Source organism: Poecilia formosa, unplaced genomic scaffold (genome assembly GCF_000485575.1).
Source record: "Poecilia formosa unplaced genomic scaffold, Poecilia_formosa-5.1.2 Scaffold296, whole genome shotgun sequence".
Taxonomy (NCBI): Eukaryota; Metazoa; Chordata; class Actinopteri; order Cyprinodontiformes; family Poeciliidae; genus Poecilia; species Poecilia formosa.
The window spans coordinates 323,760-345,880 of NW_006800235.1; the positions used below are offsets into that span (position 1 = coordinate 323,760).

General features: G+C 37.7%; 1 protein-coding gene across 1 annotated transcript in view; it reads left to right on the top strand.

The window, feature by feature from the left end:
• Positions 1-955: 955 nt before the first annotated feature.
• The window catches only part of LOC103151893 (pyridoxal kinase-like), a 25,190-nt gene continuing 4,024 nt past the window's right edge, over positions 956-22,121 (top strand). Inside the window, exons 1-7 of the mRNA XM_007572162.2 lie at positions 956-1,184; positions 1,263-1,403; positions 11,400-11,454; positions 18,810-18,914; positions 19,153-19,236; positions 19,959-19,993; positions 20,306-20,391. Of these exons, the coding sequence (XP_007572224.1) occupies positions 1,323-1,403; positions 11,400-11,454; positions 18,810-18,914; positions 19,153-19,236; positions 19,959-19,993; positions 20,306-20,391 (446 nt within the window). The 5' untranslated portion in view covers positions 956-1,184; positions 1,263-1,322. The remainder of the gene's footprint in view (positions 1,185-1,262; positions 1,404-11,399; positions 11,455-18,809; positions 18,915-19,152; positions 19,237-19,958; positions 19,994-20,305; positions 20,392-22,121) is intronic.

Sequence of the window (22,121 nt, forward strand, 5' to 3'; positions counted from 1 at the left end):
TTAGAGTTTTGTTTTGCATCTTACACTGATTTATATTTACTTTATCTTTCATTTGTGACATTCCAACTTAAGTTTTTGTCTAGCTCTTAATTGCTTTGGTATAATAATGGTTATCAAAGCTAAAAACTATAAGTTTGGGGATATTTGGGTTGTTTTATATTCGAAAACAGAACCTACATGTGTCCAGATACAAACAAAACAAAATTTCTCCCTCTACTCTACAGCCAACTTTTAGCAGTTTGCTGTTTTTGGGTTTATCAACTATTAGTACAATAAAACTCAACTGCAGAGGGGAAAATTAGTGGAAGAAATGAAGTTTACTTCAAAGGTGAGTTCATTTTTCTTCACTGATTCCAAAATTTCTAAACTGAGATAAACAGAAAGCCTAATGCAGCCATATTGGATTATTAAATTGGGCTTCGAGAAGAGTCTTTAACTTTCCAAGTTGGAACATAAACTTTAGAAGGCCTTCTGGTTGTTGTTGTTTTTTTTCTATTTGAAACTCAGATATATTCAGGGGATTAATAAAACATGTTATGCTTTCACCACCAACCATTTACCTTTGCTGTACTGTATGCCTGTGGATGTGCTAAACCAGCTCCGGCTGTGCTCTGCTGTGCAATGTGGTGACATAAAAAGCCTTTACCAAGTCAAATCCCTCCTCAGTCACGACTCTGCCAGTGAAATGGTGTGAGTCACAACACAGAAAACACATCACCAAAAATACAGAATACAGAAAAAACTGCATCCTGTTTTAGGCATATTTAAAACATAAGTAAGTCATTGCTAGATATTGTATTGAATGATTTGGATATATAAAACTGGAGGAAAATAATCTAGCTAAAGAGAAAATGATTGAAAATTGCATTGATTTAAATTCAACACGGTGTTGACGTCATCCTGTTTAGGCGGTCACAGAGACTGCCTGCACGTAAAGCCGGTGTGCGTGCATTTTTAATGTATGTCCTTGTTAGGGGCGACCCTGTTTGTCTGTAACTCGTTGTTCCCTTTAAGGATTCACATGAAAATGAGCCACAAACAGCGACGTTACCGGTAACAGTAACGTTAAGGGCTGTAATAGCTGTTAGTGTGCGCTCATTCGCACGCGCTCTCTCCCTCATTCATACACACACACATCTCTACAGTCGCTGCCGCACGCGCTCTCCGTCACATCTGTGTGAGAGGTTAGAAAGCTAGCTAACACTGGTTCTTCTCTGTTGTTATAGAGTTAAAACGGTGTTTTCTCGTGTTGTTATGTGTAGACGTGGTTGTCTTTGAATAACGGATTATCTACATTTCCCCTCGGCTGACCGGGAGCCGCCATGGAATGCCGTGTTCTGTCCATACAGAGCCATGTAGTCCGGGGATACGTGGGCAACAAGAGCGCCTCTTTCCCATTACAGGTAAATGCTAACTGCATACACTCATTATCGGACAGCGGGCGACACAACACCCGTCACGAACACGACCCTGTCTGAGATGCCAATTAACACGGTACCTTCCTGACTTCCTGTGTTTCTGTTTCCCAGCTATCTTCTAGCAAAAAACAGCCCAAATTTCTATACATTTTCTATAGATACAACGTTCTAGTAAGTTCACATAATTATAATTAATAACATCTTCCAAGCTGTTATAATGTGCTTTTATTTGTAAGAATTTGTCAATTAAAACTTAATTTTACTGTTTTGATAATTGCTAGATAGACCATTATAATAATCTAAATATAAATGTTAACCCTCGAAGACAGGTGTCGCGTAAAATGTTGTGTCCCTGGCGCATGTAGTCCCTCCTTTCACCGTCTCTCTGATGTACTTCCATGCGAAAAACGTTCATTGAGGTGACGTTTGAGGATGGACGCGTATCGGGGACCAAATGACATGAAAACCCGTCCTTTTCTTGCGGGTTCGAGGCACGACACCTGTCATTGAGGATGCCCGATAATTGAGTCATCATGATGTTCTGGGAGGTCTCGTTGTCCGTCACCGCAAAACCGACGCTTTTCATTCACCAAAGCGACGGAACAAATAGTACGATAAGAGTGGAGCTGAGATAAATGACTGAAATGTAGACTGCTCTGTAGAAATCACGAGGGGACGTGTGTAACAGAAATTGTAAGCAATTTAAATACAAAAAGTAGGATTTAATAACTATTGCATTATTGAAACATTAATATCAATCAGCATAAGGGAAGATGAACTTTACATGAAATTCTAAACGTGATACACCAACATAATACTGCTGAGCATTTTTCAAAGATTTCCTACGCAATCATTTAGTCAGGGTCATTTATTGTTCTTAATTTTGTGAATTTTCTTACATTGTTGTAGCATTCTCTGTTTAACAGGGGTCACTCCAAGTTGCTGTCTGGTGTAAGGTAGTTATCTTTATCAAGGTCCTTAAAACTACTCCTTCATACTCTTACAACAGTTTAATTCGACCGGTATATTAAACCCATTACAGACAGGAAAAAATAAGAAGAAAAAAACAAAAAAAATTGTAGATTAATGTAAGACATTTTCTAGAAAACTTTTGGTGCTTAGAAATTTGAGGAGGGGCGGGGAGTCGTTTCTAGAAATTTTCTGAGAAAGCATTGCTTAGATGTGCAATGTTTTGAGATTTTCAGCTGTATTTGACTTGGCGACTGGATACAAACGCACATAGACAGTAGCATAGTACCCAAGTAATTCTAAAAACTGTCAGAATAAATTCTAGAGTAGTGGTCTCAAACTGCAGATCTGGAGAACTGGTGTCCTGCAGCTTTTAGATGTCTCTCTGCTCCAACACACGTGGATCCAATATTATCTCATTAGCAGAGCCTTGTAAAGGCTAGTTAGGGAGTTTAGCCATTTAATGAAAGTGTTTAGGACAAGAGACACAAGTTGAAGGACTCTGGCCCTTGAGGAATACGGTTGAGACAACTCATCTGAAGGTTTTCACAGTTTGGGTGTACTGATTGCAGTCTTCTGGCCGATCACCGATCCTCTTGTCTGAAAAGTTGTTAAATTTAGCAACACCTGAGTGAAGTAGGTTCACATCACCTTCTCCAAATTAAATGAAGTTGGCATCACACATTTATGCTGGTTTGTGGAGCAGTTTTTTGTTTTTTTTGCCATTATAAGTTGTGAGATTTTAGAAAAAAAAGTTTCCAGAGGTCACCAGAGATCAACCTACTCCCCATTAACAAAATCAAACACTACTTATATTAATTAATTGTGCTCTGTTTAAGTAGCTAAAATGTTTGTCACTGAATACATTTGATTTTGTAAATGTCGAAGGGCTGATTGACCTTTGATGCCCTCTGCAAACATTTATTAATGTCTTTAAAATGATGGTAGCATGAAAATATTTTTCAGAACAAACCTTTGACACTAGTTTAATTTGAAAAAGGTTTGAGGGACCAACTTCACTGAGGTCCATTGGCGTAAATCCCGGAGGGGGGGGGAGTGGAACCTCCCAATCTTGGAAAAGTCTAGAATTGTCTCTCCCAAAGAAATCATGAAGGAAACCCTTGTATTTAAACAATATCAATAGAGGAAAGGCAAAAGAAACAAAGTATGAAATGAATACCCCTTTCATCTAAGACAAAAATAAGAATGAATTTTTAGGTCCCCCCCCACCATTGTTAGAGCAATGGTTCAGTCCGCACAGGCTCCTTGGAGCCTCTGAAGTGAGGAGCTAACTGTTAGCTGTGGCTATGCAGCACAAAAATTCCAGGAAGTAAATACATAAAGCAAAAGACATGATACACATTTTATTTCCTTTAGCTACTCAATAGGAAGAAACACATTAACAAAAGTCAGACTGCAGTTTGTTCATTTCATTAGTTAGGCTGAATCATGATAAACTGCATTGTTATGCCTAAATCAAAACTAACAAAACTGGCTACATTGTTTTAATAGACTTAGTTGTTTTTGTTAAAGGTAGCAAATATCTCAATTATATTTGGCAATTTAACACTTATGTTAGTAAGAAGAGTTTGAAATGGGCAGGAGGGACTGAGTGGTGCCACTAGCCGACAGCTCAGTGGAAACTGAGAACAGAGGGGCTATTGCAGAGCAGCTGACTAAAAAACAAGAAAGTATGCCTTTATTTCTTACTATCTTTAACGTAGAGCCTTTAAAACCACACATTAAAATCTGAATATTTTTCCATAAAAACCCTGGTGCTTTCAGCGGTAAGTTGAAGTTATGATACTTCCCAGATATTCAACATTTGAATTTTAGTTTGACTTTTGTGGGTCTCAACAGTTTGTTTACTGAGAAAAACACACATTTGTTGTACATTACCACTTATCCAATTTTGCTCCTGCAGCTTGAACACATAAAAAAGAAAAATTAAATCACGTTACACTTTGCTGCTGTAACTTTTCTGATCCCCCAAAATTATGCTTAAGAAATGTCCTTCTTTATTGTCCCCCCAATAATGAGAAGGGATTTACTCCTTTGCTCAGGTCAGCAAAGTTGCTAATTTGGCAACAGTGGAGCGACTATTGTTAACCACTTAAGAACTTCATTGATCCCAATGAGAAATTACATAAATAATTATAATAAATAGGCAAATTAGAGCTGATTTATCAGAAGGCCGAATATTCGTAAAATCTCTACCTCCCAACATTTTCCAGTTATGCTAGTGTTTGACATTTTTCAAATTTCATTCAGTCTTTTTATATCTGAATAGTCTAATTTCAGTGCTTCAGTTATCTACTTTATTGGGCAGTCTGTATTAACTTGGAAAAAGATCCAAACCTCAAACAAAAAAACCAAAAAAAACTGAATGAACAAGTGATTTTTATTTTGGAGTCTTGCAAACTCTTCTAACTTTTGCTGTTGGCTCATTACCTACATAAACAGTAATAAAAGTCTTGCCTCAGGGCGGTTTTTCAAGTGTCTTACAAAGAGTCATAACAAGCGCCGTCTAAATGAGGCAATTGATACGATATGTGAGAGGACATTAGGGGTATTAGCTCCTTCTGGCAATGAGCGTTGCCATCATGTCTCCTTTACGATGTCCATTATTGACAATAGGATGACATTAAGTGTCTTTGCATTAGTAATAATTACCCTGATGATATAGGCTTTGCCGTGGCTGGTGGAGGTTGGTGTGAGGAGCTTACAGTATGAGCTCCATCATGGTGCTCGTGGTGAGAGGTGGCCCAGGTTTATTTTTAGCCTGCAGCACACCAGGATTTATTTGGTGCTTCTCTTCATGGCTGTTCCGCTTTGATGCTTGTCATCAGAGTTCAGTGTAGTCAGTAATCTTTAAGCACTACGCCCTATTAAGGCTAATTTGTACCACCTTAATGGTAAAGTAATGCAGAGCAACAGGGCCGGACTCAGCACACAGCCTCGACTCAGGCAGGTCACAGTCAATGTACTCCTACTCTGCAAGCTCTGCAACTCCACTTTTATGGATATTATAATCAAAATCCCCAATTCATTCTAATAGAATCAGTTTGGATGTTACAACAATAGAACAACAAGCTATTTACAATGAGGATAATTTTCTTTATAATGTTTGAAAAGCTCTACTAGCTTATCTTATTAGCATTCTAAAGGGATCGGCCAATCAGGATCCCTTTTGTCCCTGATCCGAGTCAGTTTAGTCCGGGCATTTGTCAGTCAATGTAGTGTCACTATACTACATTTCATCAGTATTTTATAGTCTAATATTGGGAACATTGTCCCAATTAGTTCTTTGACATTGAAGTTCTTGACACTGCAGGGCATTCATTTAGACCCAGCAGGAGTTTATGCAGGTCAGACTTTAATATATCTGGCTCCGAACATTCAGATACGTTCCTAAAACTCATGTTTTCCTGAGTGCTAGGTAGTACACGTTTATTTTAGTAGGTATCCACAGATAAATCGACTCAGATTTCCTTAATTTTGGGTGATTGGCCGATACGTACATGTGAAGCTGATCTTATACCCTGATAGTATCTACCTCCACAAATGTATAAAAATCAGCCACTGTCCTCATCTACTCTGAGGAGAGAGGTTTGACTTACTGACTGGCCTACCAGCTCATGTCAGCTTGTTTGCAGTTAACAATAGTCACACCACTGTTGCCAATTCAGTGACTTCTTGCTGTATTTAGCAACATTTCAGATAAAAAAAGAAATTGTAATTGGCCAAAATCGTAATCGGCAGGTTGGACTTATAAAGATCAGTCAATCGGCGATCAGCCAGAAAATTGCAATCGGTGCAGCCTTGCATAATAGGGCTTCTAGATTATGAAAAACATTTATTAGGATTATTTTTGGTCAATATTGATATTATGAGTATTTAAACTGATTATTCATTAAGTTGGGAGCAAAAAGGTGCATTGCGTAGTGTACAGAATTGTGGCAAGGGTGTACAGAAATTGGATGGATGGATAGATGAATGGATGATATCGGTCCGATAAATAAACTATATATTTCCATCTTGTTGCCGTTTTCTGGTGGGAAAGGTTGGTCATGTGACAGTGATGGTGGGACAGTAAAGGATTGTGGGGAGTTTAACTGAAGCAGAGAAGCAATGGTGTGGTTAACAATTTGACACTGATATTGTCCTAAATTTTTATATTGGTGTGTTTCTACTTAGGAACTTACACAAAGTTACAGTACAATAATTATTTGAACGTTTTTTTTGTACAGACTGCATTAACAACCTGAGTAGACCAAAATATACAATAGAAATGCAGTAATTTATTTAGGACAAAGGCAAGATCATTTCTGTATCCGACCTTGACTGTTAGGGATTGGTCAGTAGTGGCCTTATGCCTGACTGTGTGATTCATTTGCAGTTGGGATGCAGACAAAGCGGGTCTGGCTTTTCTCTGTGAGTGCTGTATCTGGGGACCACCAATAAGTGCTGTCATGAGTCTCCAAACGTTTCCAGTAACACCTGAAAAAGTAGCTAGAATTGTAACCAATATTTTTAATAAAGAATAAAGTTGGCGAGTGGTCGTAAAATCTGCTCAAAATATTAATTTAAATATTAACTTAGCTCCAAATAGAACACATGCTAAATTGAAAGCAGTCTACTGAATTATATCCTTCCGTTGTTTATATCTGCTTATCCTTGAAGAGTCTGGGAAGGATCTCATCTGCTTCAAGCAGTCACAGGGAAACTCAACCTATGGAAACAAGGCAGTTTTGGCTATAGGATGAGGTGGCTTTTTGGTTATATGGCTATTGGTGTATTTTACAAAGCTGTGATAGATTTTTTTTTTTTTTTTTCGCATCACATGAGTCACAGAATCACCAACTGGATGTTTCTACTGGTGGAAATAAAGAAGGAGACGACAGGAAGTGGCAGGAGCATGATGGTGGCAGAGCAGCATGTTTTTTTAATGACTCATCGCGTGAACAAACTTGTCTGATTTTAATTGTGTTTCTATTTCACTGCAATTGAGGAATTGTGCTTTTTCGACATTAGCAGCTGGAGTCATACTTCAGATTAATTTTGATGTTGTGGTTTCAACTTTTAGTGCCGTGGCACACTCTTCTTAACTAATGTTCACCAGGAAATAATTTTACATGCATAGACAATACAACTGTCCAAAAATATCCAAATGGTCAGCATTGCAGTCTTCCTCGCCACAGATTCTTGTCCACGGTGGTAAAAGTAAAGAAATGAGGTCAAATCTGGCACTGTGGGGAATTTTGATTAAAAAAACGAGTGGCAGGTCAGTGAAGAGGCTGCTCAGCTTTCAGAGTAATGGCCATGATTCAGCTGGTGTAAGAGAGAAGGGGAGGATGATGACGATGATGTCCGCGAGCGTGCTGGGCATCCCTCTCTCTGTGCTGTCATAACGGAGACTGCAGCGTGAGGAAGACACGCTCTGATTGGCCGCCACAGGATTACTCCTAATGACGCGAAGATGAAGACAGAGCTGAGGTGCTGGGGATAAACTAAACAGAAAATCTGAGAAAGTAGAGACGATTCCCAGGATGGGTGAATCAACAGAGGCTTTTTTTTGTGCCAATAGCTTATTTGTTTATTTCAAATATGTTCACACTTATACACCATGATGCATATTTATTTGTTTGAAAAAGAGGTAGGTAGAAGCATAAACTTATCTTACTCTACCCTTTTTATTCCCCTTCAATATTTGTATTATCAGTACAAATATTTATTTTTAATAACATAAATTTAGCTTTATCTAAATTTATTGATAATTCACTTATCAAATCACTTTTTGTTTAATGTTTTTCCTTTTTGAACATGTTCAAAACCTACTGCAATTAACCTCTGGGATTAATCAAGTATATTCATTCATTCATTCATTCATTCATTCATCCATCATAATCTATCCTAGAAGAAAAAACTCTGTCATTTGCAAACAAAACAAATTTGAGTACTTTTATGATACATTATAAATTATTTCCCTGCACTTTAGTATTAGTTTATACTTCTTGATTTTCTTTTTTTAAATTCAGATTTAGAGAAACGCTGTAGAAGTAAGCATGTACACTTGCATGAAGTACATAGAAATCAGACTGTGGTCAGTGTGATGGTTTGTGAACAACCTAATGCTCTAAGGAAGGAAGGCCTTGCAGAGTTAGGGAGACAGCAAGGGAGAAGTAGGCCCTTCCTTTGGCTTCTTGGCCATACATGGAGATTATTTATCTCTTGCTTTAAAGATGAGACAAAACCATCATCATGTATTCATGTTGCTGTAAATGTGTGTGGGAATTTCTGATCTAATCTTGTTTAATGTGGGAGGATTGCCTCAAATCAGGTACTTTACAGATGGGTTCTCCATATGAGAGAGTCACATGTGGGTACAGTGTGCAGAAGGCATAAGAGTAAAAAAAAAAGAAAAAAAAGAGGAAAATCTAGGCTATTTGGTGTTCACTGCTACACGCCTTAATATCTAAGAGTGTAACAATACAGTGTAAGATTGTGGAAAGTACAGAAACAATGACTAAAAAGCAAAGACCACAATTACATGATTTCCTCAGATGGGCCAGTTGGAAACAAAAACAAAATCCCATGTTTTTCTGATCCTTGAATGCACCATATCTAAGAGTTAGCGGTTTGGAGGTTTGGAAGCTGCTGCTTGTTGAGGAAAACTTGTAGTTAAACTGAAAGCAGGAAACAGGAAAACTTAATTTATTACAACAAAAACATATTGTCTGCGTCTCTAATAGAAAATGCCCATTATTTGTGTTTTCAATGTCAAACTGTTGTAAATAATTTCCGTTTAGTGCAGAATTATCCCGTTCAGGTTAGATTAAAATAGATTTGTTAGTTCTTGGTCTTGAGGTGATCAGATGGAGCCCTGAATCTTTCATCCATGAAGCTCCAAAACAGAAGTCAGTTGACGTCTGTCATAATCTCAGTGTTTACAAATAGTTCCTACTTTGTGCAATATAGTTTCTGCATGCAAAACTGTTTGTTTGGTATGAATTTTGTGGGTGTGTTTATGCAGAAAACAGCTCTGCTCAAATTCCATAAACTAGTTTTTCTCCCAGAAAAGCAGGATGGATAGTTCTGAGGAGAAATTGTCCAAGGCCGTGAGGAAAACACTGAACTCCTGCTCTGTTCTGGTCCGATGTAGTAGGCGAACATCCCACCAACACCTACATTTAAAATGAGATTTTGAACTTGTCAATCATTATTTCCTCCTCCTCTCAACTTCATCCATCCATCCATTTCCTTATGCCCTTGTCCCTAGTGGAGTTGTTCCTAGTTGGGAGTGTTGCTGGTGTCTATCTCCAGCGAGAGATTTCGGGCAAGTGGTGGGGTCACCCTGGACAGGTTGCCAGTCCATCGCAGGACAACACAGAGACAGACAGGACAAACAACCATGCACGATAACATTCATATCTAAGGAGAATTTGGAGAAATCCATTAACCTGACAGTCATGTTTTTGTCAAGCTAGCATAGCTGACCTACTTCCCTCTCCCTCACTATTTTACTTTTAATTAAAACTTTTTCCTGACTTTATTTAGTTGTAGTGTTCTTTTACATATCTCACATACATTTAAGATTTAGTGGGTTATGTTGACAACTTGACAGCTAAAACCAATTGTAGACATAGTGGCACAGCGGTTTTGTGGGATCTTCCCATTTCTCACAGGCAGGGTTTGGGCTAAAGCGAGCATCCTGAAACTATGTGATCACGTGTCAACATTTTGACTTCGTTCCTACCACTTTGGTCCCTGTTTATGCTACGCTCACACTGCAGCTATATTTTTTGGTCCCTTCTTGACCCATACCAATTTTTTTAATAACTGCATGTTCAAAGTTCCTGGTTTCAGCCATGTCACCTTTTTCACCCTCCATCCAGAAGGTTACTCAGTGCTAGTCTAACTAGTCAAACTGACATGCTACTTCTTGTTTCTAGAGCAGGGCTGGGCAATCCTGGTCCTCGAGGGCCGGTGTCCTGCAACTCTTAGATGTCTCCCTGGTCCAACACCCTTGAATCCAACAGCTGAATCACCTCCTCAGTGTAGTCAAGTTCTCCAGACTTCTGCTAATGACCTCATTATTTGACTCAGGTGTGTTGAAGTAGAGACGCATCTAAAAGTTGCAGGAGACCGGCCCTCGAGGCCTGGAGTAGCCCACCCCTGTTCTAGAGTCTGTCTCCTTCTCCATAAGTAGCGGAACTCCTTCTTAGATATTAACTAAATGATCACCACGACAAAAAACAACTCACAGTCTAATCCACAGTTCAGCCTTTCTTGTGAAGGTTTTATCTACAGCTTCATGTTTTTGTTCAGCACCTCACACGTTGAAAGTCACACGTTGGTGGTGCTCATCCAGCAGGTTACGTTGCAGAAAGCACGCACGCTCAGGAGCATACAGACGTCCCTCCAAGGTCAAAGTTAATTTGGAGTCTTGTTCTGGCTGGCAGGGGCGGTGGGGTTTACAGGGGTGTTTCTTCTCTGAAAGTCACAGTGAATTGAAAAGAACAAAGAGCCCATTCATTCCGCCCGCTTTAGTCCAGTTAAACGAAGCCGTATGTGGATGAGCTGCAAGCCGGCCTCTTTCCACTCCGAAAGGACACCAAGTGCGTTTTTTTTCTTTATCTGCTCTGTAGATTTCTGCATCAATGTTGGATTGTCATGTTTTTGTAAATCTTCCTTTCTTTTAGTTTGAATTTCACAGAATTAGCTGTGCTGTAATATTCCTTTTTTCATCTAGAGTTGGTTCTCTCTTAGCAGTTCCAGGGCATCAGGTTTTCTGCGTATTCAGCTATAAATACCCACACATAAGTGCTGCAAAAATTAGACAGTGGGGTGATGGTGAAGCTTTTAGAGGCTACAAAAGTAAATAATGAAAAAGGGTGAAAGTTACATTTCGATTTGAGATGCTAAAACGTCCCCAAACGATTACTAGAAATGTTTGACTGGAGACATTTTGTTTCTGCTCTGATTCTCTTCTTCTTGTGTCTTTGTGTGCAGGTTTTAGGGTTTGAGGTGGACTCCATCAACTCGGTGCAGTTCTCCAACCACACAGGTTCTGACCGTCTTTCTGAGGGGATGATTTGGGAGCGTATGGTATAGATGGATTGTGTGGGTGTGCATGAGTCAGTCAGTGCTGCTGAAGTCGTGATGAGGTTTTAGAGTATTAACAGAGGAGGCTGCTGCTGAAGCAGGGGGCCACCCTGAAGCTGGGGGGTGGAGAACAGGAAGGAGTGGAGTTTTTTCAGGTCAGCGAACAACATTTCAACTCCATAATACTGATGTACTCTAACTCTCTCACATTTTTTGCCAAAAAACAAAACTCAATTTTTTGGCTTACATGCAACATGTTACATGTGGCAGAAAACTGAAGAGGTGGCACCATTTAAAGTGAGGTGTAAAGGTCACTATTTTTTCACTTCCAAAACCAATACCACTATCTGAAGTTTAGTATCAGCCGATACCGATCCGACACAGAGAAACATTGCTGAACTGACTGAAACTGAAAACATTTTTTTTTCTAGACAGACATAAATGAACTGAATTACACATGTATTGATAACTCTGCACCAGTAGCACACACTTAAATACACCAATAGCTTCACAAGCTTGGTCAGCCATGTAAAAACAACTCTAATTTGTTCAGTCAGAGCATATAGGAGCATAACAGCCAAGGTCAGATGAATAATAAAGCAACTAAAACTGGCAAAAACAATAGACTGACTATTTTTACGTTTGACAAAGATAAACTGCAACAAATCTTCTTTCAAATAGTTCAGAAAGTGTAATAATTCAAAAATATTAAATAAATAATATTCAAGCATAGAGTTAGACTGAAAGATCTGCCCTTATGGATTGGGCGCATTGTGACCAACACCTGATCTAGATGGTTTTTTTCAATATTGGTACTGATGCCGATATTAAAATTGGATCAGTGCATCTCTAATGGTCACTGCCATAAACATGATTTTACTGAGGTTGATACAAAAATTACCAGAAAAAATGAAGACATTTCTATTATTAGTGAAACACAGTTAACTTATTTCTGTACAGTTCACCTTTAAAGAGCTCGTGAGTTATTTGTACCCTGCAGTGTCAATTTCACAGCTCCTGCTCCAAAGCCACCTGAGCTTGTGTTTTTTGTGGAGTTTTATGTACCTCTTTCATGTTTGAAGTCTTGACAATTTGCATTTATAAGAGCTAAAATGTTAAAGGCTAGCCTGGCATAATTCTAAATGTTCTCTAATATTTTGTTTTGGCGAACTTTACAGAAAATATACAATGACAAGAGTCTCCAGAACTTGTTACTAATTGTAAAGTTTTTATTGGATTTATTTTGTTGCGCAAAACACCAAAGTCAGTATAAAAATCAGTAAATTGTTCTTGAAATACAAATACGGTAATTAAATAAGAAAACTGCTCTTCCTCCCCTCCTCATGCTCTTCATTCCGTCCTTCCTTGAATCCCTGTGTTCTTACTTCTTACCTTCCTTGTATTTTTCATTGTTTACTGGTGAACTTTCTTGTATCCTTGTGCCCCGCCTCCCTTCTATCGTCAGTTCCTTGTATACCTCTTTCCCATTCCTTATATTTTTCCTTCCTTCCTTGTTCCCTTGTATCTATTCTAGTTTCATCTTTTCTACCTTTCCTGTTTTATATTTAAAGCCAGAAGGATATAGAAATATGTGCCATATATTTATACAGAGCTTTTTATTTTTTTTTCTAGCATCTTTTTTTTATTTTTTATTTTTTAGCATTTTTTAAAAAATCTGTAAAGGTAGAAACTTGACTCAGGAAAGGTTTGACTCATATAGTTGACTGCATGGTGGTTTTTATGATTTTGTATTCTTGTGTTTTAATGATGTGAAGCACTTTGAACTGCCTTGTTGCTGAAATATGCTATACAAATTAACTTCATTGATTGAAATGTATAAAAACTTATCCATACCAAAATATACATGATTTTAGACTTTGAAAAACTTTGGATAAAATAAGTTACAACAATATTTAATTTCTTTAATTTAATTACTTTGGGATTAAAAAGGTATTCTTAAAGTTGAATAAGTGTAAAAACTCTGTAGGTTGATGTAGTTAGAAATGGAATACACTTTTTTCCAAAACATAAAAACGAATATGATTTCAACAACAGTGACCTACTTAATTGCATATTGCCACCAATGTACAAAGTGAAAGTCTCAACTCTTTAACAGGCATGCTTGTGGCAGGAATTGTGTTTAATTCCTCAGAAACTGACTGATGATGCATGATCACTGGATGGTTCTGAGGGCTGTCTGCATCATCCTGTCTGCCTGTGTCACTTTACATGTTTTCCTCTAATTGCCAGTCCTTTGAATGAACAATCTGCACTGTGTGTTCTTGAAATCAGAGGTGGCCTCAGCTGATGTTATTCATCCCAGCAGAACTAAAAGAATGAACCAGCAGTGGGCTAAGAAAACAAGTAGTTTGTTCAGCTGTTCCCTCAGAGAAACACAAAGCATATTCAGATCGTAAATGTCTTATCCTTGTTCCATAATCAAATGGTCTCGTCTAAGATTAGTCAAGAAATGTCCAGATGTTTTTGAATGTCTTTAATCTTATCAATGCTGACTACAAAGACTTTGATATCGTCACTTTGCCAAAATCTTTTTTGCCAGGTGATTTAAAAAAAAATAAATAAATCAAAAATTCCCAAATCACTTTTGGCAAAAAGGGCCATTATTTTTGGAAGACAACAAAATAAAATATCTGTGTTGGTCAAAAATAAACATTAGTGTTGAGATACAATAAATATCATTTTTCCAAATTTTGTTTGGAATAAAAGTAAAATGGTGTCTGATAAATTAGCAATTTTAAATTATTTTAACGAGCATTTTATTTCTGTTGACTCTCTATTTGATGATTAAAATTCATTCGGCCCAAATGTATATTCTGATGAGCAGTTTTTGAGTAATGATTGTAACTTCACCAATTTTAATTTTTCCCCTATTTGGAAAGCTGAGGTTCTCAGAGAATTGAAAAACATAGACATCAAAAAATCAGCAGGGCAAGATAACCTGGATCCTTTTCTTTTTTCTAAAATTAGCTGCAGAGTTCATAGCAGAGCCATTGTCTCATATTTTTAATACAAGTCTAATATGTAATAAAATCCCTAGAGTCTGGGAATCAGCATTTGCTTTGCCTCTATTCAAGGGTGGAGAATCGTCACAGGTAAACAATTACAGACCAATTTCTAAACCATTTATCCTAGCAAAAAATTTTGAAAAATTAGTTGCAGATCAATTGAAGATTTCTTTAGATTCCGATTGTGTTTTACAAAATGTACAGTCTGGTTTTAGGAAAAAACATAGTACTGTTACTGCCACTTTAAAGGTTATTAATGATCTTATTCAGGCTGTTGATAACAAAAAGTATTGTGTTGCTCTGTTTATTGATTTATCAAAGGCATTTGACACAGTAAATCACACGCTTTTAATTGACATTCTACATAGCATTGGGCTCTCACATCAAGCTACCAAGTGAGTAGCTAATTACCTGTTGAACAGAACACGGAGAGTTCAATTGACTGGCTTTACTTCCTCTATTTGTATGATTTTAAATGGTGTCCCACAGGGCTCAGTTCTTGGCCACTTTTATTGTATATTGAAATAAATAACTTGTGTGAAAATCAGTCAAATGCTTTTTATCATTTTTATGCAGATGATTTAGTAATTTACTGCTATTCTTCATTACATGTACAGGCAATTCAGTATTTGCAGTCTGCTTTTAATGTAGTTCAAACCCGCTTACAAACTCTGAAGTTAGTTCTGAATGTGGATAAGACAAAAGCAATGGTTTGTTTCACACTCTAGAAAACTACCAGAAATCCCTCTATTGCTTACAACTGCTGTAGGAACACAAATTGAGTTTGTCAGTAATTATAAATATCTTGGCTTTATTTTAGATACAGAGCTTTCTTTTAAGAATCACATAGCCAAATTGTTATGAACACTGAAAATGAAGATTGGGTTTTATTACCGAAATGGATCTTGTTTTTCTCTTAAAGCTAGAAGTAAATTAATTGGTAGCTGCAACCTTCCTGCCACTCCTGGATTATGGTGATGTTTTATATATGAAAATTTTTTTTTTTGCTATTGTAGAAAAAATAAAAGTAAAAATAACAACATAGTAGAATTAACATTTTAGTCAGGTTTTTTTTTTACAATAACTAAAATGTATTGCGGCAACAATGACAAGAAATGCTTCACAATAAATAAGCGACACGATCAATACGCACATTGAGACATTAAATCTTTAATGTTTTAACTGAAGCTTGCCTATTGCTTAAGTTAAAACTTCTGTTATCACGAGGAACAATGTTAGTGAAGTAGCCTGGTGCAGGCTGAGGGTAAGCATAATTGTGTAGTGTTGCTGTATGGGCGAACCCTCGGAATGAAGCAACCATATATAGAGATAAATGACAGAGTTTGAGGCTCCAGGAAATATTTAATTATTTCTTGTGCGGCCCGGCACCAATTGGTCCACGGACCAGTACCGGTTCACGGACCGGGGGTTGGGGACCACTGCTATATAAAATAGAAACACAGGACAAAATATTGCACATGCAAGTGGTTAAAAATGTCAATACTAAAAATCTTAATTCTTTTTTTCTATTTCACAATTCAACTGTTGTGTTGATTTAAGCTATCATGTTTAAATAGATATTTCTAACTTTGTTCACAAAGAGAGCACTGGATAGTGCGTGAAGGAGCACCAGTTTTCCATTTCTTCCTAAATTTGTTTTTTGGCACAAGTTCTGACATGCCATTGAAATCCAAAGCTTTAGGGTCATTTAGATCTGTTATTTAAATTTAATAAACATTAAAAAAATCATAAGAATCTCTGTTAATATGACATTAGCAATTTTTTTTTGTAGCTCACATAGGGAAAATGAGACCAGAAAAAGTCATCCATCCTCTGTGTGAATTTGAGTGACCTTAACATAAAGATCCGAGAGACTCTCGCTCAAATTTAATCAGATCTTCTGTATATGGAACCATGATTTGCAATTTCTTCATGGAGAGTGTATAATTTGATCAGACATTGAAGTAGATGCTTGGAATCTGAGAGGCTGCAGAGATCAAGAGAAAAAAAAAACCTAAATGAGAAATGTAATCGACAGTGATTACATTGTCGATTGGACAGAGAAGGAATGACACATATTAAGATAGAGGGAGTGACGCGCCGCAGCAGCAAACAGCAGGCATTGGAATTGCGACAGCAACGTTTGATGACGACAGAGGCAGCCCTTATCTGTTAGCCTGCCATCAATTTTTTTCTCTTACTCTCCCTCTCTTTCGGGTGCTGTGAATGCTCATCTGTCTTTTTTAGCCCCTTTGGCTTTCTCCTGGCCTGTTGCTTAGCAACCAAATTCTCCACCACCATGTGACTTGACTGTGACTCACCTGTAGCTGCGACATCATCGGCCTGCAGCAAACATGTCATGCACACACACCCGCATATGAACCCAGTTTGGGTGGTGCCCATGACACATAAATGTGACGACTTATTCAAAATCTCATGTTTAGTGCAGACCCAGACAGAAACTACATATAGGGACAGCATAGGTGTTAGTGGAAGGGTTATTTCCTGCTACATCAAAATCCATGTCCTTATCTGAACAGATGTCATCGTTTTTCATATGTGAGTGAGTTTTTCATATGTGTGCGTTCATACCTCTGCTCTGGATTAAAAAAGTTTGATACTTTGATATCAGTTACTCAAAACAACTGTCAGTGAAATGTAAAGTCAGGATTTTCTGATTGGTAAACAATAACTACTTTACAGTGAGAGTAGAAGCACGAGAGAGCATGGTGGCAGCAATGCCAGCATATGGAGTCAGTGAGGTCCTTATTGATCAGAGCAAGTCTTATTCATCAGAGACAGACACTGATCACACTGGCCTCATGCTAGAGGTAAAACTTCATCATGCCTGCCCTACATTGCCGGAACACTGAGTTATTGTAATTCTTAGTTTTATGTCTGTTGTGCCTCCCTACTGCTCCGACTTCAACCAAAAGGATCTCACAAAGCAAGTAGTTGCTGTTCTGCTTTCCGGTTCTTTGTTAATGAAAATTAGGTTTTGTTGGGCCCCTTGTGGAAAATTATACTCTCCTGGAAGGAAGAATGTAGATCTCAAATGTTAGGATATGCACGTTTCTGGGAAACAAAAGTTAAAAGTTGGGGTTCTTACAAGAAGGGGCGGAGGATGATATGAGACTGTGAACTACATGACTTGATTTTCGTCATTCAAGTATGACAGTGACAACTGATTTTAGCAGTTCAGTGTGACCAACCAGGGCCCATAAGCAGAGAGACCCAGACTTCCCTCTCCCCAACCACTTGGACCAGCTCCTCTGGGAGAATCCCAAGGAGCTCCCAGGCCAGCTGAGAAACATAGTCCATCCAGCCTGTCCTGGCTCTTTCTTAGGGTCTCCTTCTGGTAGGATATATCTGAAACACCTAACCAGTGAGTCAGCTCAGCTGCTTGTATCCGCAATCATATTCTTTCAGTCACTATCTGGAGCAGGGGTGCCCAAAGTCTGTCCTCGAGGGCCGGCATCCTGCATGTTTTAGTTCTCTCCCTGGTGGTAGTAACAACCTTTCCAGTATGTCAATTTTCTCCTTATGTCTTCTAGCGAGCCATCATTTGATCCAGGTGCGTTAAACCAGGGAAAGAACTAAAGCGTGCAGGATGCCGGCCCTCGAGGACCGACTTTGATCACCACTGATCTAGAGCTTGACACCATAGATGAGGAGAGGAACGTAGATTGACCGGTAAATTAAAGGCACTGCTTTTCTACTCCACTCTCTCTTCATGACAGATAGGCACGTCATTCGCATTGCTGCAGATGCCACATCAATCCACCTGTTGATTGGTCCGGCAATCAACAGGTGGATTAGTGTTGATTGCCACACCAATCAACACCAATCAGGGGTCACTCCTAAACAAGACCCTGAGATACTTGAACTCCTCCACTTTGGGCAGGACCTTGTTACCGACCAAGAGAAATAACTCTCTGGTTGGTAACAAGGTCCGACCAGAAACCTTGTCTGGATTTGGAGGGGCTGATTTTCAACCCCAGCCACTTCACACTCAGATGTAGACCTCTCCAGTAAAAGCTGGAGATCATGGTCTGATCTCTGGCATCAGACAGAGGTTGGCAAGAAGGTGGACACATTTCAGGTAGCACTTTATAAGGTTTGAATTAGGACTCTTGAGTCTTTTAACAATAAAATTGATATGAAGGATGGCATACTCTGTGGTGAACTGATTTGAAATGATGTTGGTGTTTCCTCAAGGAGATTGTAGGATGGACTTGATCCAGTTTAAAGAAGCTCAATAAATCCATCTGATCCATTGTTCTTTTCACAGGTTATTCTCACTGGAAAGGCCAGGTGTTGACGGCAGATGAGCTGCACGTTCTTTATGAGGGAATCAAACTGAACAATGTACACCAGTATGACTATGTATTAACAGGTGAATGTTTGCCTTTTTACTTTTACTGTGGTGTGTCCATTGGTAATGATTTGGAAATAAGTTTTTCAGTCAACCTTAACTTGAGGTACACTTAGGATTTATTGTGCCTGTGGAAGAATTGTGCATTTCATCTATGTTTTTTCCCTCTCTACTGTTTTAATGTCCTATCTTGATGTTGCACATTTTGAACGGCCTTTCTAAATGCATTGGTCCTTGTTGTTGTGTGGGATGTGTTCAGGATATACTAGAGACACGTCTTTTTTAGAGATGGTGGTGGACATTGTTCAGGAGCTAAAGAGAGCCAATCCTAATCTGGTTTATGGTGAGCAACACTTTTCATTTCTTCTAAAAATAAAATTTCTAGAATAAATCTAGAAGAAATCTGATTCTCCTAGAATGTACGGTTCTCATTATAACCGTACATTCTTATACTTGTATTTAATACAACTGTGTTTAACCAGTAAATATGTATTACTTACCAAATATGTATTACTTGTATTATGTGTTTCGTTCATTAGATAATCATAGGAATGCTCTTCCAGAACATTGACCTCTTGAACAAATCAGTACCTAAGTATTTGTCTTATACACCATGTTTCAGGTGCTATAATTGCTTTTATCTTGGGTGGTCACTGGGTTGTGCATTGATACCAAGTTCTCTGTTCCTTATGTAACACCGTTACTTTTCAGAAGCTTTCTGTATTTCTGAGCTGGTTCTGAATCCAACTCTCATTTACTTTAGGATCATTCAGTGAAACCACTTTTCTACAGCATAGACCCACTTTCTATCTTCACCAACAAAGCATCTCATGATCCCAAATAATTATGAGCACATCATCTCCTCTAACAGCATGCCGTTGTGCTATAGAGGAGCCATCCAGTTTTCTCTTTGTCATATCTTTCTAAAACGTCTCTTCTTTTGTGCTCCATATTTCTGGATGAGTTCAGATCTTCATTCCCCCCCTCACTGCAGTGTTTTATCTAATGTGGTTGCACTCAGAGGGTGAGCAGGTCTCTGATGACTCTGTATGTTTATCCTTTCAGTATGTGACCCCGTCCTTGGTGATCATGGATCCATGGTGAGATTATAGGTGTCTCAATGCAGTAGCAGTGGTGTTTATGTTTTGAATATGTGGGAGAAGTTGCTTTTATTTTCCTTGTCTGTTGTGATCTGTATATTTTGCTGTTCATGTATCTTCAAGTGTTGCTGCTAATACTATTATTAGTTAATTTAATAATATTAAATGGATTATTGAATTTTAATCCTCACAGTTATATATAGCGAAGTGTTATATATAACATTTTGTACAACTATGCTAGTTCAAGGCATATGGTTGTCAGCCTGCTTTTAAATGATAAAGTGTTTTTAACTTGTATGTCTCTTTCCACAGTACGTTCCTCAGAATCTTTATCCGGTCTACAAGAATAAGGTTGTTCCTGTTGCAGACATCATTACTCCTAACCAGTTTGAGGCTGAGTGAGTGTTTTACCTCTCATGTAACAATATGTTTCGAACTAAAACTCCTATGTTGTTATAAAAATGGAGTCCTCTCTGTTATTACTCAACTTGCCTCATGAGCTAATTTCATTTAGGGATGCACCAATAAATTGGCCGTGATTTCCTACTTAGTGACTTTGTTGCTATATTTAGTGACTTTTCAGACACAAAAAAACTGTCAGGTAAAGCAATCAGAATTGGCAGGTCAGGCTTTTTAAAGTTTGGTGGTAGGTTAGAAAACTGTAATCGGTGCACACCTAACTTCATTCTCATTTTGATAGGAGCACAACAAAGAAATCTGTTAATCTGTCTTTTTTGGATGACATAAAATTGAGATTAGGGCAATGGCAAAAGGTCTGGCAGACTCATCACCAAAGAAAAATTGATAAATTGTGTGTTTATGTATTATATATGTATTAGTATGTGTGTGTGTGTGTGTATATATATATATATATATATATATATATACACTGCTCAAAAAAATAAAGGGAACACTCACGTAACACATCCTAGATCTGAATGAATGAAATATTCTTATTGAATACTTTTTTATGTAGAAAGTTGAATGTGCTGACAACAAAATCACACTAAAATCATCAATGGAAATCAAATTTATTAACCAATGGAGGCCTGGATTTGGAGCCACACACAAAAACGTTCCCTTTATTTTTTGAGATATATATATATATATATATATATATATATATATATATATATATATATATATATATATATATATATATATATATATATATAGCATCTGGGTCCTGTTTGTCTATTTGTATGTTCTAAACTTTGAAAACTTAAAAGAAAATATAGTAATAAAAATAAAAAGGAAAATTGATAAATCAAAACTCCAGTGGAAGCTTGCAGAGAACAAAGTCATGTCAAGAAAGATTTTTCTACCAATTACTGAGAAGAGTATGAATTGTTTTCAACATGACATTTTCCAAATGGGCAGTACATTAAAACAAATTTCTTTTTTTCCAAAATATTTGCTCCTTTTGCATCAAAAACACAACTTCTAGGTTGTACAAAAAATAATTATGCATCTAAATTTGCTGGGAGTGTGAATAATAATTGTTCTAAAATGAATTTGGTCTTTTAATGTGCAGTTTAGTTAAATGTTACATATACCATATTTTCTGAACTATAGAGCATACCAACAAAGTTAAAAAAAAAAACAAAACAAAAAAAACTGGAAACTTTTTTTGCTTATAGCAGCAGCAGGCTATAAACTGCTAATATCTCCACCACTCTCGGTTTTTCACAAGGATGGTTTTTCACAAAAGATGCAGCCCTCTGGTTTATTAAGGACGCATCCCTCCGTCTCTAACGCCGAACCATTGATTTGTTCACGCTGAGCTTACATGCAGCAGCTATCAATCTGTACTGCTAGATTGATAGCCTTTAACTTAAAAGCTGCATAATATGAACTTATTTGTGTGGTTTCCTTGATGAGGGGGTTGGAAGGAATTTCTCTGTCGTGCCTGCTGCTAGCATGTGCTTGTTATAAATGAAAATTGACTTCCAATGATTCACTTCCTGCTAAAGTTGGAGAAGAATCTACAGAAAAGCCGCACTAGGCTATAAGCCGCATGGTTCAAAGCGTAAGGAAAAAAGTAGCAGCTTATAGTCCGAAAAATACGGTAGTACCTTTAGAAATGTCTAGGCTTTAAAAATATTTTTCTTTTACACATAATTGTATT